The sequence below is a fragment of the Ahaetulla prasina genome, chromosome 1, assembly GCF_028640845.1.
Source record: "Ahaetulla prasina isolate Xishuangbanna chromosome 1, ASM2864084v1, whole genome shotgun sequence".
In the NCBI taxonomy this organism is placed as follows: domain Eukaryota; kingdom Metazoa; phylum Chordata; class Lepidosauria; order Squamata; family Colubridae; genus Ahaetulla; species Ahaetulla prasina.
The window spans coordinates 29,676,998-29,693,027 of record NC_080539.1 but is presented as its reverse complement, the minus strand read 5'-3'; the positions used below and the strand labels follow the sequence as shown (position 1 = coordinate 29,693,027).

Sequence of the window (16,030 nt, the reverse complement as noted above, 5' to 3'; positions counted from 1 at the left end):
ATTACGTTCCTTTACAAACTTTTAAACTGCTTGAAAGAAAAAATGGGGAGGAAGTGAGCCTGCAACTATGCCATCCAGTGATGTAGGAAGAGAATATGTTACTCATGCTTTGCCCCCTATAAAATTATGGCCATCACCCTGTTGCCACTTCCCAGAGGTCCTCTTATTTGCAACAATTAAGCAAGCCAACAGCTATCTGGCAGTTCAGATTCAATAAAAGAATATTTGCCTACTTCAAATCATTCCTGGTGATTTCATGGACCATCTACAGGGCTTTCTTGGCAATACTACAAAGTGGTTTGTCATTGCTTTTTTCCCCCTTCCCAATTAGCTTGCAACTCTGAGATTTCTTTCTTCTGTTAAAAGGCTACCTGATTCAATCCTACTTTAAGACGACCCTATGTTTATGATATGCTGCCATCTAGTGACAGTGACAAGGTCGACAGCTCAGCGGTTCGAATCCCTAGTGCTGCTGTGTAACGGGGTGAGCTCCCATTACTTGTCCCAGCTTCTGCCAACCTAGCACTTTCGAAAGCACTTAAAAATGCAAGTAGAAAAAATAGAGACCACCTTTGGTGGGAAGGTAACAGCGTTCCGTGCGCCTTTGGCGTTGAGTCATGCCGGCCACATGACCACGGAGATGTCTTCAGACAGCACTGGCTCTTCGGCTTTGAAACGGAGATGAGCACTGCCTCCTAGAGTCAGCAACGACTAGCACTTATGTGCGAGGGGAACCTTTATCTTTACTTAAATAGCAGAATATTAAAATATTTTAAACTTAAATAATAATTGGAGTTTTATTTTTTACAGCTGTGCTCAAATTGTAAAACATATGTAGTGGCATTTTCTAATTCTATTCTTATTTATTTTATTTTGTTAAAAAGAAATTCTGTTCAGTCATTTAAATCTAAATGGTTCTAGATAAAGTGGGCAATAAAATGATTCGATGGCACATAATCAGTAATAAATAAGCATATATTGGCAGATGGTGAAACATTAACTACAGTGTTTCTCCAAAAATACGACCGACCCAGAAAACAAGCCCTAGCCCGATTTTCACACCTGCGCCTAAAATAAGCCCCACCCCCCAAAATAAGGCCTAGTTAAGCCCCGCCTATCATCTGGCTGTAGGAGGAGGGGCGAGGTGCAGGTGTAAAAATCAAGCTAGGGCGGGGGAGTGGAGGTGTCCCACGCACCCCGTACCCACTTACCTTGTTGCACAGATGGAGCTTCTCACAGCAGAACACTGCGAGGCTCATCTCGCCGATGGAACCACTCACTGCAGAATGCTTCAAATCTCTGACTCGCCAGGCGAGCTGTTTGCGGCAGAACGCTATGAGGCTCGTCTCGCCGGGGTAGCCACTCATGTCAGAACACTCGCTGCATTCTGCGAGCAGCTCCACCAGCGAGATAAGCCATGCAGAAAGCCCCACAGTGTTCTACCGCACGCGGCTCCACCAGCAAGATGAGCCTCGTGCCGTTCTGCCATGAGTGGCTCCACTGGTGTGACCAGGTAAGCATGTGCGGGGCGCATGGGGCACCTCTACCTCCAAAATAAAACATCCCAAAAAATAAGCCCAAGTGCTTAGTTTGGGGCCCAAAAGAAAATAAGACCAGGTCTTATTTTCGAGAGAACACGATATCTACATTTAGGAAGCTTCATGACAAAATGACTTGCTGAATAAATTACAAGATTGGGTTTCATTCCTACAATAAAATAAAGAGCAGGGTTTTTTTGCAATGTGAAATGCAATTATCCAAGAAAATTAATTATTTTCAGGCTGATTAGTTTCTTAGAAATATGTGTTTAGAAACCTTAGAAAGAAAGAAAAACAGTTTTATGGTAGATGACTAAGGCAGAATTTTTCACTGAACTTACAGAATTGGCTGACACTTCTCTCACAATACAGCTATCAAGCTTAAATGTTCCACTAAGATTTTTTTTATTGCTGTATGGTTCTGGAAATCATTGACAATCGTGTTCACATCAAGCTATTTATTTGTCTGTGGTGAACTGAATAATCCACATTTATTTGGGTTTATAAACTACAATAACTGTTTGCTTCAACACACCAATGCACCAAGTTAGAAACAAGAAACTTCACATTTTGGCGGAATCCAGCCAGTGTTTGAGTAACAGTTAAGAGGCAGAATTCTGAATCTGTCTCGGCTAAGGAAATTGACGTACGTCACTCTCTTAGTGGCTGAGTTTGCCCAGCATGCTTAATTAGTTGCATTTTCATAATATACCACGCTTGATTAGTTTAAACCTTAATTAGTTTTTGTACGTACATAACTATTCAAGTTGTGTGAACTCAGCAGATTTAGTTTACTATTCCACATACTGTACGTGGCTCCAGAAAATGGGTTAATTTAGTAACACCCAAATCAAAAGAAGTTTGGTAAGACCTTTTCCAACTAACAAACTTTATTAAATGGCATAAACTTTCATGAGTTGCAGCTCACTTCATCAGGTACATCATCAGAACATCAAATGAATGGAATCATTTCATTCCTTTATCGGATGCTACCAAAATTCTGATTTTTGATCACCACAGACTAATAGGGATCTCCTTCAAAGTCTTTAATAACTAAATGTAGTTGTTGTTAGCTGCGAAGTTGTGTCTGACCCATCGCGATCCCATGGACAACGTTCCTCCAGGTCTTCCTGTCCTCTACCATCCTCTTGAGTCCATTTAAGCTCACGCCTACTGCTTCAATGACTCCATCCAGCCACCCCATTCTGTCGTTCCTTTCTTCTTTTGCCCTCAATCTTTCCCAGCAAAATGTAGTATTTGAACTCAAATCAATGGCTTGATTCCCACAGCCACAATCTAATTAATAAAATCTATTTAGGAGGGGGGTTTGCATAAACACTTCACCCCCAAGCTTAATTTAGTTTTATGTAATCAAAATTAAGATGTGCAAATTGCAATCCCTAGCCTAGTGCTTCAACAGACTTCAGTATGTCCTTAACCACCAGTGTCAGCCTACTCTTCCTGTTACAGAATAGTTGTGTTGAATAAAATGGGCACAATTGCTTTAATTATGATCAATACATTTAATTGCAATGAAAACAAAGGTTTGATCTTCTACTCATATATTAGTGTGGAGTCCAACTGGCAAACAAAACAAAGATGTTCAGAATCTTCAGAAGTTCTGTTTATTTTTTTGGAAGTGAAATCATACACTAAAAGTCCCACGTTTTATCCTTCTTCTATTTTCTCGGATGCATCGATTAGCTTGGTGTGGACAGTCTTGTCAGTTTAATGCTTTCTTAACAGTCGTTTTTTTTCAGTAACTTACTGTTTTCTTTCTCCTCTGCTCCTTCTCCCCTTATTGCCTTAGCTTAGAGGGTTTTTTTTCCTCATTAGTCTCTCTACTCATTCTCCCGATTCATCCTCACCAACTGACCACCTTAGGAGATTTTCTCTGTCTCCTAGACTCATTTTCACGCAAAGCAAGACCGGAGCGGACACAATCGGGATGGTAATGGCTGTAGATTCAATAAAGTAAGTTAGCCCGTTACAAGGAAGTGCTTAGGAAAGACCGCCGCCCACTTTTCCCTTCCCTCCTCAGAAAAAAAGGAGTCACACTGAAATGGCCCGAAGGGCGGCAGAAGTGCAAGGACGCCCTGCTCAGCAAACACTTTTGAACCCTGATCTCCATCTGACACGGGAGATCCGACTTCCAGCCTCTTTTTTTTTTTTCGGCCGGTGCCGGGTTCGATGAACGGGAATGCCCATCACAAAGATGGCTGTAGCGGCTGAGGGAGCAAAGGCGCCTGCTCGTCCCGAAGTGGGCGGGGCCTGCCTGTGTCTGACTTTTGTATTCGCCTTGTTTGCTGTAGCGGTGCTTTCCTTGCCTGAGCCTGATTCCGCCGACGAGGGAGGACGAAGGCAAGACGATGCTGGGACTGTCGCTGTTGTTGGGCTGCAGCACCGGTTGGCTCCTGTACTATTGGGCGCGCGTCCCTAAGGTCAGCCTTAAGCACCGGTACTGCAACTTCTTTGGGCACGCTTAAGGGATGGGTTAGGGCAGAGGTCTCCAACCTTGGCAACTTTAAGCCTGGCGGACTTCAACTCCCAGAATCCCCCAGCCAGCTTTGCTGGCTGGGGGATTCTGGGAGTTGAAGTCCGCCAGGCTTAAAGTTGCCAAGGTTGGAGACCTCTGGGTTAGGGGAGGCAGGAAAAGTTCCGAGGCGAGCCCGTTTGCGAAGCGTTGAGCGGAGCGGCTTCTGAGTCTTTCTTCCTTCGGGGCGATGGCAAATCAAAATGACTCTCGATTTCCCTGAAATTTATCAGAGGGTTCCCACCAAAACTCCGAAGTGGAACTCACGAAAGGGGGCATAGCGACTTTGGTGCCAACTTCGCACAATGGTTTTCTCTCTGTCTGTTAGTCCCCAAAGCAAGGTTCTTTCCCGGACCCCCTTTCTGCTTTCTACTGCCTTACTAACTAGAGGTGCCCCTATGGAGTATTGCCAGAAAGCCACTCGATTGAAGCATTCTGCACTTAAACGTTGCTATTTCTGCTCTTGCTACAGGAATAATTAGGAACAGAAACTCCGCACCTGCTTTCTTGCTTTCTGCTGCCCACACCTGTTTTTTCCGCCTTCATTCTAATTGTCAAGTGTTGGCATGTTCTGGCCATAATACAACTGTCTTTATGTCGTTTTCTTTTTTCTATGGAATATGCTTCTTCTCATTCAAGGATGTACAAGCTGGTTTTTGGTTGATTTTTATCATACCTCCAGCCAAAAGCTCTTCGGGTATTTAGTTTGTTTGCAATTATGCCCTTCCTGTGGGTGGAGATGTGCTTGCTTTGGCTATCAAGAATTACTGTGTAGATGCCTTTGCAGCTTGGCTAACTGACATTATAAATCGTTTGTTTAAATTTATATTCTGCTTTTACTTTGTACAATTGAAGGCAGCATACATAATATCCCTCCTGTTTTCCCCTCAACAACCATGCTGTATGGTAGGCGAATCTGAAAGAGAGTGCCTGGTCAGACAGTTTCAAGGCCAAAGGGAAGACTAGAACTCTCAGTCTTCCAATTTCTAGTCCAGCACCTTAACCATTACACCACGCTGGTTCTAGGGAACATGGTAGCCTGGATAGCTGGATCAGTGCTCCATCAAAAGCCAAGACACTCTAGATAACCTCCACTAGAAAGGCTAAACTCAATTTCACATACTCAAGCCTGCCATGAAAGAATTTTTTAAAATTTATTTATTCAATTTCTATAGCTGCCCAGGCGTACAATTGAAAACATATTATTAAGACACTAAAAACATTTTAAAACCGTAAAAACAATAGAAACATCCAAAATAAATATATATAGTAACTGAGATACTGGGCCAGTTAGCACTACAGCCAGGAAACAGGATCCTGAACACATTCCGCACCTCACGCTCTGGAACGTAGCCAAATTTTTAGAGCCTTATGAAAGGCTAACAGGATTGGGGCCGTTCTAATCTCTGAAGGAAGGACCATCCATATAGCAAAGGCTACTAGATCTTCTTTTAGATCCCACCAGGCACCATTCTTTGGCTGACGGAATCTGCCCATTCTGTTAGATTGGGTTGGATGGGTAGAGACTTTTGGAAAAAGGCAATCCCTCAGGTCCTAGGTCATGTAGGGCTTTAAAGGTGACAGCCAGCATCTTGAATTGCACCTGGAAACCCATCAATGAAGCTCACACAGAAGTGATGTTAAATGTGTGATATATCTGGCACCACTTACTACCCGAACAGCCGCATTCTGCACCAGTTGGGGTTTCCAAATGCTCTTCAGGGGCAGCCCTGTGTAGAGCATGTTACAATACTCTAAATGAGAGGCTACAAGGGCACGGGTTACTGTGAGCAGAGCCTCCTAGTCTAGATACAGGCGTAATTGGCATACCACCCAAAGATATGAAAAAACCTTCTTTGCCACAGCTGCCACCTGCTTTCTGACCAGGAGCCAAAAGTCCAAGAAAACCTCCAGATTGCATAGCAGGTGTATCTGGGGTAGTGAAACCCCATCTAGAACTAAAGCTGAAAGAACTTTGTCTCTGGAGTGTCCAAATATCCACAGCTACTCCATCTTGCTAGGCTTGAGTTATCTCAACTTTATTATTTTTATAAATTATTCCAAATGGCAAACATACATAATATTTCCTTCTCCTATTTTTGCAACCATCCCCTTTGAGGTGACTTTTGCTGAGAAAGAGTGACTGGCCCAAAATCTACCATGAATACGGTAGAACTGGAACTCACAGTCTCCTGGTTTTTGATATCCAGGAGATATCCATGCAGAGTTCAGTGTTTTACATTCAGTTGAACCTTGCTGTCAACTTGCAAAGCTTTCCAGACCAACTTTCAAGTTGTCATAAGCAGGAGGGGGGGAGAACTGACGGAGCTGCTTGAAAATACATCCCACACATGCCTTTCTCCAGATTGTATCCTACGTTACTGGAGTCAGCAGGAGGGGTGGGATTTTTACAGCCTGCTAATGTGGTCCATTGGAGAATGTGATTTATGACATGCCCAGGGAGGAGTGGGGAGACAGGGTCATGGGGGGGCAGCGGTTTTTTACATGGGAGTCAGAGCTTACCCCACTTGGGTAATTGCCAGAATGTTGCTCCTAATAAATAACTGGATTTGTCTTGAAACTTGGCTCAAGGCTCATGAATTAATTAGGGCTTCTTTCGGAAACTTCATACTTGCATTACAGGCTGAATTTTAAGAAACAGTAGTTGTTTATCAGACAGGAGTTGCCTGCTTAGAAACAGATTTTTGGATCCTATTCCAAATTCTGATTTATGCATAATCTGGGCTGTGCCATCATTTGGTTCTAGGATTGCAAAATTAGGGCATATCCTTCAGAGCGATCAACTTACCTCCAATTTCTCCCTCCCAGAAACCTGCCAGAACAATGACCTTCAAAAATAATTCCATAGGTGACTATTTTGACTGTAATCTTGATGTGCTAGCCTACCTGCCTACACATACCTGTATTACACAAGAACAAACCTGATATATCAGACCAATGTTCATCCGGTAGTTTGTTTTCCACAGTGACTAACCAGTTGCCTCTAAGATACTCACAAGCCAAGGAGGCAGATATATTCTCTCAGCCATCATTCATTTGCAGCTACGGGTTAGGGCAGGCAACCCCCAACCCTGAGATAACACAAAGTCTCCAGTCCAAGGAATCTTCAGGCTTCCCTCCATGAATTTACTCAGTTGCCCTTGAAAACCGTTCATTAGTTGTCATCACCAAAGCCTGTGGTAATGAATTTCACAAGTCCATTATCGGCTGGGTGAAGAAGTGCTTCCTCTTTTTTTTTTTAATCTGTTCTAAATCTTTTCCCACTCAACCTCATTAGATGGCTTCTGGTCCCAGCATTCTGAGAGAGGAAGAAAAATGTATCCTTATCCATTATTTTATCTGCTTTATTCATCCCTCCCCCAAACAGTGTTTTTCGAAGCTAGAGTCCCAGCCATTCTAGACTTCCTTCATGAGAAAGGCATTTCAGTCTTTTGATAAATATGCTTGCTTTCTCCTGTACTTTTTGAAGCTCTATCTTATAATTAAAATAACCCTTTTATTAGCTTATCAGGGTATTGAGAGAAGCTTTTTTTTGGTGTGGGGGGAGACTTTCTTCTAATTTGCAAATGCTTTCCTGCCTTGTTGCTTCAGGGTGATTCAGCTTCTCCACAAGCAAGTAGAGGAGCAGCTGTACTGAAGGGCAGCTGAGGACAACTTGAGTTTTTTCCCCCAAGTTCACTCTCTGTAATTCCACCTGTTCCTTTACAGCGCCCACTACTGGTGGCTTGTCAGCCTTTCCAGTTCTTCTTGGAGAAGTATTGTCCCATTGTGAAGGAGACATTCTACCCTACACCATGGTGCTTTGAAGGTCGACTTCAGACCATTGTTCGTGCCTTTATCAAATCCTGCCCATTTGTCTCCTACCACAGGTGGGTCCACTATGAAGGAGGGAGGCTATTGCTACTTCTGGGCTGTTGGGTTGAGGCAGTGAACAGTGCCATTCTGTTCACATTTTGCCTCATCTGTTTACATCTCGTTCAGTGAATTGCTGCAAACTGCAGATGGAGGGCAGCTGTTCTTGGATTGGGCTGATCCTGATGATGGGACCCATCCTGACCCAGAAAACTGCCCCATTGTCCTGTTTTTGCCAGGCTTGACAGGCAGCAGCCAAGAGACATACATTCTACATTTGGTACGCAGCACTCAGAGCCACGGCTACAGGTGAGAATCACAAAACAAAAAAATGAAACAAAAAACACCCAATGTTTTGAAATCTGGAGAACTGGATTTGTTTCACTTTGGATCAAGTGTCACATTCGTTTGGGAGTTCAGTTCTGTTTGACGGCTAATAAGAAAATAATGTTGTATTATGGAAATTTACCATTTTCCCTTCCAGGGCTGTTGTGTTTAATAATCGAGGATGCAGAGGAGAAAAGCTGCTGGTAAGAATTATTGCAGCGTACCACAACATTGTCTGTGTGTACATGTTGGCAGCTGAGATAGGTACAAATCCTTTTAATTACATGGGAAAGGAGGGCAGGGCTTGTCTGTTATAGGTAATCTATATGCACCCACATGCCTCTCTTTTAGAAGAGGTAGCTCTTTGCTGCTGTTCAGGACCGTGTTTTGGTCTCCCATCCATGTCCCTCTCTCTTATTTTCAGACGCACCGGGCTTTCTGTGCCACCAATACTGAGGACTTGGAACTGGTAGTGGACCACATCAAGCGCCGGTTCCCTTGTGCACCTCTGATGGCAGTTGGCATTTCTCTTGGCGGGTGAGACTTAGGTTGGGCAAAGGAAGGGAAAATGAGGAAGCATAATTTTCTGACTCCCAAGGAGCATATCAGGAAGAGGCAGTATTTCACATTATCATAGATTTGTATAAAGATAGAAAATCAAATCAGTTAAAATATTGTGCTAAATATGATATCTCTATCATCATCATCATGTTTTTCTTCCCAAACATACCAGTTATTTCAATTTACATCCTACCAATGACACATTATTCAGCCGCATCTGCGTCACCTAAGATACACACATACACACATACTCACACACAGACGTCAGGGTGAGTAATTCTCAGATTCTGTGTGATTTGTTTCACCTATTTCGTGGACGTAAACATTCCTAGATTGTTTAGGATATATATTCACCAATATATTTAGTACCACAATTTTCAGTGGCCTGAATTCCTGCAGTTTGCTAAAATAAGGGGTACTATGTGTGCATGAAGGCTTGTTACACCTACTGGGTGTTTTTAAACTTCCCAACCCAACCTTCTTTAAACAGAGCCAAAAGCCAATAACCTTAAAATGATTATAGGACAAAAGCTTCGATTCTGCTGTATCTTCAACCTAGCTGAAGGCTCATATAAGGCACCAACCTCTACTAAATATGATTTTCCCTACGGATCTACATTGCCCCCCACCTTTTGATGGTAGTTTTATTTTTTTCCTTTGGGACAATGCTGCTTGATTATGCTCTTACCCCATAATTTGCATAATACCTTGATTGCTTGTAAGGCGTGTGCAAATGTATGACTTCAACTACACTCTATTCCCTGGATTTCATCATTCTTTATAAACTGCTGTAAGCACTTTATTTAGGTAAGAAGGAATGTAGAACAAAGTCTGTTTTTTAAAAAAAACTGTAAAGCATAGTCATTTACTGCAATAATGTTCCCAATGAAAATGTAAATCTTATTCTACCTTGCATCAGTACACTCACACCCTATGTCCCTACTGATTGAGCCCAGGAAGCTGATTTTTTTTTTGGGTTAGCTTTTTCAATGGCCTTTCCTTACCCCATGTAGTCTGGAAGCCAGACTGCAGTTATAGGACAGATGCGCAACCTGATAATTTAATGACAATGGAGCAGGAATGATCACTTTGGGTTTTTTTTCCCTGCTTGGGGAGCAAAATCAATTCTAAACCAGTGGCTTTTTAATCTTTCCAAAGATCAGCCTAATGTTATTGTGATTCAGGAGCTTTTGAGGAGTAAAGCAGATATAAATACTTGTAGCACTCATGTCAACCCTTAGCCCTCCCATGGGGAAAAATAAATAAAAGCAAATGTTTTGTGGGCTACAGAGGACTATTGATGACTGCATGTAGGACAAAGTGTGCCTACTCTTTATGTAGAATAGAATAGAAGAATAGAATAGAATTTTATTGGCCAAGTGTGATTGGACACACAAGGAATTTGTCTTGGTGCATATGCTCTCAGTGTACATAAAAGAAAAGATACGTTCATCAAGGTACAACATTTACAACACAATTGATGGTCAATATATCAATATAAATCACAAGGATTGCCTTATTATGTAGATACTCTGTGTGGAAAACTAGAGATGAAAGTCTCCACAGAGGCTGGTTTTTTTCCCTGCTTGGGGAGCAAAATCAATTCTAAACCAGTGGCTTTTTAATCTTTCCAAAGATCAGCCTAATGTTATTGTGATTCAGGAGCTTTTGAGGAGTAAAGCAGATATAAATACTTGTAGCACTCATGTCAACCCTTAGCCCTCCCATGGGGAAAAATAAATAAAAGCAAATGTTTTGTGGGCTACAGAGGACTATTGATGACTGCATGTAGGACAAAGTGTGCCTACTCTTTATGTAGAATAGAATAGAAGAATAGAATAGAATTTTATTGGCCAAGTGTGATTGGACACACAAGGAATTTGTCTTGGTGCATATGCTCTCAGTGTACATAAAAGAAAAGATACGTTCATCAAGGTACAACATTTACAACACAATTGATGGTCAATATATCAATATAAATCACAAGGATTGCCTTATTATGTAGATACTCTGTGTGGAAAACTAGAGATGAAAGTCTCCACAGAGGCTGGTTTTTTTTCCCTGCTTGGGGAGCAAAATCAATTCTAAACCAGTGGCTTTTTAATCTTTCCAAAGATCAGCCTAATGTTATTGTGATTCAGGAGCTTTTGAGGAGTAAAGCAGATATAAATACTTGTAGCACTCATGTCAACCCTTAGCCCTCCCATGGGGAAAAATAAATAAAAGCAAATGTTTTGTGGGCTACAGAGGACTATTGATGACTGCATGTAGGACAAAGTGTGCCTACTCTTTATGTAGAATAGAATAGAAGAATAGAATAGAATTTTATTGGCCAAGTGTGATTGGACACACAAGGAATTTGTCTTGGTGCATATGCTCTCAGTGTACATAAAAGAAAAGATACGTTCATCAAGGTACAACATTTACAACACAATTGATGGTCAATATATCAATATAAATCACAAGGATTGCCTTATTATGTAGATACTCTGTGTGGAAAACTAGAGATGAAAGTCTCCACAGAGGCTGGTTTTTTTTCTCCTTCCCAGCTACTCATGGACTGTCTGAGTGTTTACCTCAGAGTCCAAGAGGCTAATGAGAACCAGTGAAACAGCTCCAGAAAACAGCCTGACAGAACATATCAGTTTCATCCTGTTCTTTCATATTGGAACCAATTATAGAGCTAAAGCAAAGCATTTGAGATAGGACTCTGCCCGTAAATGATAAATCTAGATGAAAGGCAGCCGGGAAGTCTTGTTTGCTCAGTTATGTTGGCAGCGGATATGAGTCAGCAACACCAAACACACTTTTTCTAGAACATAGTAATGCAAAATAGGAACTTGCCTCTGATATTGCAAGTTTCTACTATCTTATTACAGAACAGTTGCCTCTTAGGGTAAAAACTTTTTAGAGAAGCATTTACTCTTAATTAACTATTTAAGGAGGCATCTGGGCAGCATTTCAGTATATATAGACAGCTTTTTCAGTTGGAGATGAAAACCATAGTTGCAACTTGCTTGGTCAAAGCAAGCTTTGGTGTTGCGGATCTACTTTACCACTGACCCTAACTTGCGTTACACAAAAGGCCCTGAGGCCTGTAACATTTTGAAAAAGCAACTGAATATACTTCTGATGATGCCATCATTTGACTTATTTTTAGTCCACTTAAATATTTTAAATCTGTCTTGTTTTTTTCCATTAGAAATAGATCCAGTTGAATCTTCTTATAATGCCTGTTTTTGCAACATTAAGGAGCCACGACTCAAATGTTTTTAAATGAATAGCCGGGAAGTCAAGAGAGGCAATTATGTACTTGCAGCCAAGCTGGTTGGGAAGCTTGTAGAGAATGGAAACTTCTGAAGGGCATCGGATTGAGGGAAGCTCTCCGGTGGAAACTTAGCACAGATAGTTGCTCTAAAAGTAGCTCTCGCTCCAAATAATCTTTTAGAGATTTCATTTCTCTCACATCCTCTGCTGGAAAGAGGTCTATTCCAGAGGATATTTGAAACTGTCTAGGGAAGAACAGTAGGGACGGTTTTAAGCTTGAATCTTTCGTTTGTGAAGAGTTCTGTGTCACTTGAAAGCTATCTTGAACTTTGATCCAGCAAAACGTGTTTTTTTAATAAATTCCAGAAATGGGAATTTCTTTAGGAAAGTGTAGCATTTATGACTCCTGAATGGAATGAGAAGGCAAAGCTTCAGGTAGGCATTTTCTCAGCTCCCAGCTGTCTTTTGATTTAACCGTAGAAGGGATAGGAAGGAAGAAATCATGTCCATTTGTGCCCAACCCAGCCCAAAGACAGTCAGACTCTCTTTCGACAGAATCGTAGTGCTCAACTATCTGGGGCAAAAGGGACAGGAAGCTGGACTGGTGGCTGCCATGACTTGCTCGGTGTGCTGGGACTCGTTTGAGACAACCCATTCCCTTGAGCGGCCTCTCAACCAATTCCTCTTCAACCAATATCTCACAACCAACCTGTGCAACCTGGTCAAACGGTGAGTGTATGTTATACTGGGACCTTGCCTAGCTCAAGATTGAAAACTTAAGATAGTCGAGTCCCAGTTCTGCAATTCAGGCAGGTTATCACGACTATCATCCAGAAAATCTACTGTCGTTCATCATAACACTCTTTTCCTTCCAGGCATAGAAAGGTCATTGAAGGGAGATTGGATGTGGACCATGTGCTGAAGGTACCATCCCTCCACCCTCCCAACCTTTTCTAGGCCCAAGCTCTGCTCCATGCCTTGACCCTTATGTGCTCTTTCTCTTCTTTCCCACCACTGGGTTTGCTCTCCCAGGCTCGCAGCATCCGTGAGTTTGATGAGCGCTATACGTCTGTGGTCTTTGGTTACAAGTCATGCCAGGAGTATTACCAGGAAGCCAGTCCTTCCCAGAAGGTGGATCACCTACAAGTGCCAGTGTTGTGCCTGAATGCTTCAGATGACCCCTTCTCTCCTCAACATGGTGAGTCCTATACTTTTTCTAGAGTAGAGAAAGATCACTAGGAAGCCTGCTTGTTGTGGTCTGCCAGCAGCCTGTGGAGCTGGCAATGGAGTCAGAGAGCAATGAGGCTGAGGAAGAGTGTGGGCCAGTTCTGGAGGCTGGGGAAGGCTCGGATGAGGGCTCTGCGTCAGAGGCTGAGGTGGGGCCAGGGCTATTGGCGAGTGAGGTATGGACTCCAGAGCCTCCAGAGACTGGCAGTAGTGAGGCAGAGGAACAGGAGGACCCTGTTCCTAATGCATGCATGAGAAGAGCTGCCAGAAGGCAAGAGCAGCTCAAGCAAAGAGGACGACTCAGGAGTAGGGCCAAGAGATGATTGGCCCCTCCCATAAGCCTTAAAACAGACCAGCAATGGCGTTTGGGCTTTGTCGGAAAACAACATTGGTAGCTTCATCTTCTTGCATTTATTTTTGTATCGGTGTCTTCTGAACGTTTGCCAAGAAAGGTCTTTGGCAGTTTGCCTAATTGGACTAAAATTTGTGATAGGACTGAGGAATTTGTGTTGGGAAGAATTTGCTTTAATTTAGTTGAACTACTCTGAGAATGAAGTAATTCTCAGCTGTTTGAATAAAGTTCATTTGTTTTTTCACTGAGTTTCTTACTACCTACTTGGGTCTGGGTCACAACACTGCTCTGATTTGTTCTGTCTTCTTCCAGCTATTCCCACAGAGACAGCACAGCGCGTGCCCACCGTTGCCCTCTTAGTGACTGCACGAGGTGGCCATATTGGCTTCCTAGAAGGACTCCTACCTCGCCATCAGAGTTACATGGACCGTGTCTTTAGTCAGTTTATGGATGCTGTTTTCAAACATCAGGAGGAGCTGGCAGCTGTAACAGTAGCCATGGGAAGCCAACAGCTTGGACAGAACGTAAATACAAGGATGGTCAGCACATGATCAAGAGTCACGAAGTCTAGCATACAGAAGGGTGAATATGATCTCTCTTAGAGAGATGAAACCCCTCTGAGGCAAAACTAATCATGCCACCATGCACAACATCCTTTCCGTCCTCTAGGTTACCCATCTCCTTTCTCAAAGGACTCCTGGCCAGAATCTGCTATGAATGGCAACCACAGATGAAGATGCTGTGATGATCAGCAGAATACAGGATTGTTTTCCTAGGATTTTTGGCATATGGCTGTTTGTTCCATATATGAAGAAAACACCAGCTGTTCCCTGTTGTTTTAATTCCTTCATCCTGGATTCTTTTGTAGAGAACAGTTTTGTGTGCTTTTCTCTATGAAAATATTTGGCTAAAAATTTAGGCAAACCACAGGTAAAATAGTGGGTTGTAAACTATATCTGATGCCACATCATAGAATGCACTCTGCAAAAAAGGAGATGGTTACCAGACACTTTATCCTACAATTTCCTTCCGTTTTCAGTCTGAATTTCTCCCAACCAGCATTTGCTGCAGTTGAGAAGGTAACTTGTTGAATACTTTAATTCTATCTTCTAGAACTCTTTTTGTTTCTGCCTTGGGGAAGAGTTAACTGTATGTGGTCATTTTCCTCCTCTGAAAAATCAGCTACAGTACTTCCACTGAATGAAATCTGGATCACTTTTCCCCAAGAGAGGAAACCCTAGGAGAGGGGCCATTATTTTGGTTTTGGTAAAAATAAAAGTTCTCTTGGTCAAGTTTGAATCCTGTAGCACAATGGGAATGGTTTGCCGCTGCCCTCTTCTGGTGTGATTTTCCAATTTCCTGGTCTAGCCACCAACTAGTGTGGGGGCCCCCACACTCTGGAACGAACTCCCCCCGGGCTTACGCCAGATATCTGACCTTCGGACATTCCGTCGCGAACTGAAAACATATCTTTTTATTCCAGCTGGCTGAATGAAATTTTAAACTTAAATTTTTAGCAATTTTAATGGGGTTATTGGTTTTATGGTAAATTTCTTAAATTTTTCAGGCTCATTTAATAAGTTTTTAACTGATTTTAATTTTGTATATTGTATATTGTTTTTTGTTGGTTTTATTCTGCCTGTACACCGCCCTGAGTCCTTCGGGAGAAGGGCGGTATAAAAATCAAATAAATATAAATATAAATATAATATAACTGCAATTTCCTGGAGGGGTCTCATCCATGTCCTCATTCAATCTGTTAAGATCAGCCAATGTTTAGTTGCTGCCGCCTTCTACAGTAACTAGACCAAATCAATTCATAAAAGCACATATTTCCCCCAATAAGATGAAAAACTGGGCTATTTCATTATCATACAATTGAAAAGATGACACAAACAGAATGAAGTCAAAAAAGCTGGTCATTTAGGGGGAAAAAAGTTACTGCATCCCCTACTTTCAGCTAGCATGTTGGAGACTCAGGAAAGGGAAGAACAGAAAAATAGTGCTACTATATCACAATACATACGGTACTTATTGCTCAATTTCCTCCCAATCAAGAAATATGACTGCAAGCAAGAATGGTTATAGCATGGACATCTACGTAGATTCAACTATTAAATATTGGGCCAATGAAAGATCTGCCACCTAAAACTGGAAATCGTCCGTTAGCAGACAAAGCCCTGGTAGATTACTCGACTGCATAACAGACAATGTTACATTCTCTCAGTAGCTTCCGAATAAAAAAAAACACCAAACAAATTTCAAACCATCATCATCATACAAAGCCAATATATATCAGGGCAAATGTAATTGCAGACACATTGTTCTAGATCAGGGTTCTCCAACCTTAGT

At 42.1% G+C, this 16,030-nt stretch overlaps 1 protein-coding gene across 1 annotated transcript; it reads left to right on the top strand.

Annotated features, from left to right (window-relative positions):
- Nucleotides 1–3,659: 3,659 nt before the first annotated feature.
- ABHD1 (abhydrolase domain containing 1) lies at nt 3,660–15,159 on the top strand. The gene is made up of 9 exons (XM_058164665.1): nt 3,660–3,979; nt 7,801–7,961; nt 8,074–8,253; nt 8,429–8,474; nt 8,696–8,808; nt 12,655–12,828; nt 12,975–13,023; nt 13,132–13,297; nt 13,991–15,159. The coding sequence occupies exons 1-9, from the start codon at nt 3,908–3,910 to the stop codon at nt 14,227–14,229; spliced, it is 1,200 nt and encodes a 399-aa protein (XP_058020648.1). The 5' UTR covers nt 3,660–3,907; the 3' UTR covers nt 14,230–15,159.
- The last annotated feature ends 871 nt before the right edge of the window (nt 15,160–16,030 follow it).

Excerpts from the sequence above, each read along its gene's own strand:
- ABHD1 (XM_058164665.1), top strand. The coding sequence starts at position 3,908 with ATGCTGGGACTGTCGCTGTTGTTGGGCTGCAGCACCGGTTGGCTCCTG. Across the intron at positions 13,024-13,131 it reads ATGTGGACCATGTGCTGAAG|GCTCGCAGCATCCGTGAGTT; the intron begins GTACCATCCCTC and ends TTGCTCTCCCAG. Across the intron at positions 13,298-13,990 it reads CCCCTTCTCTCCTCAACATG|CTATTCCCACAGAGACAGCA; the intron begins GTGAGTCCTATA and ends GTCTTCTTCCAG.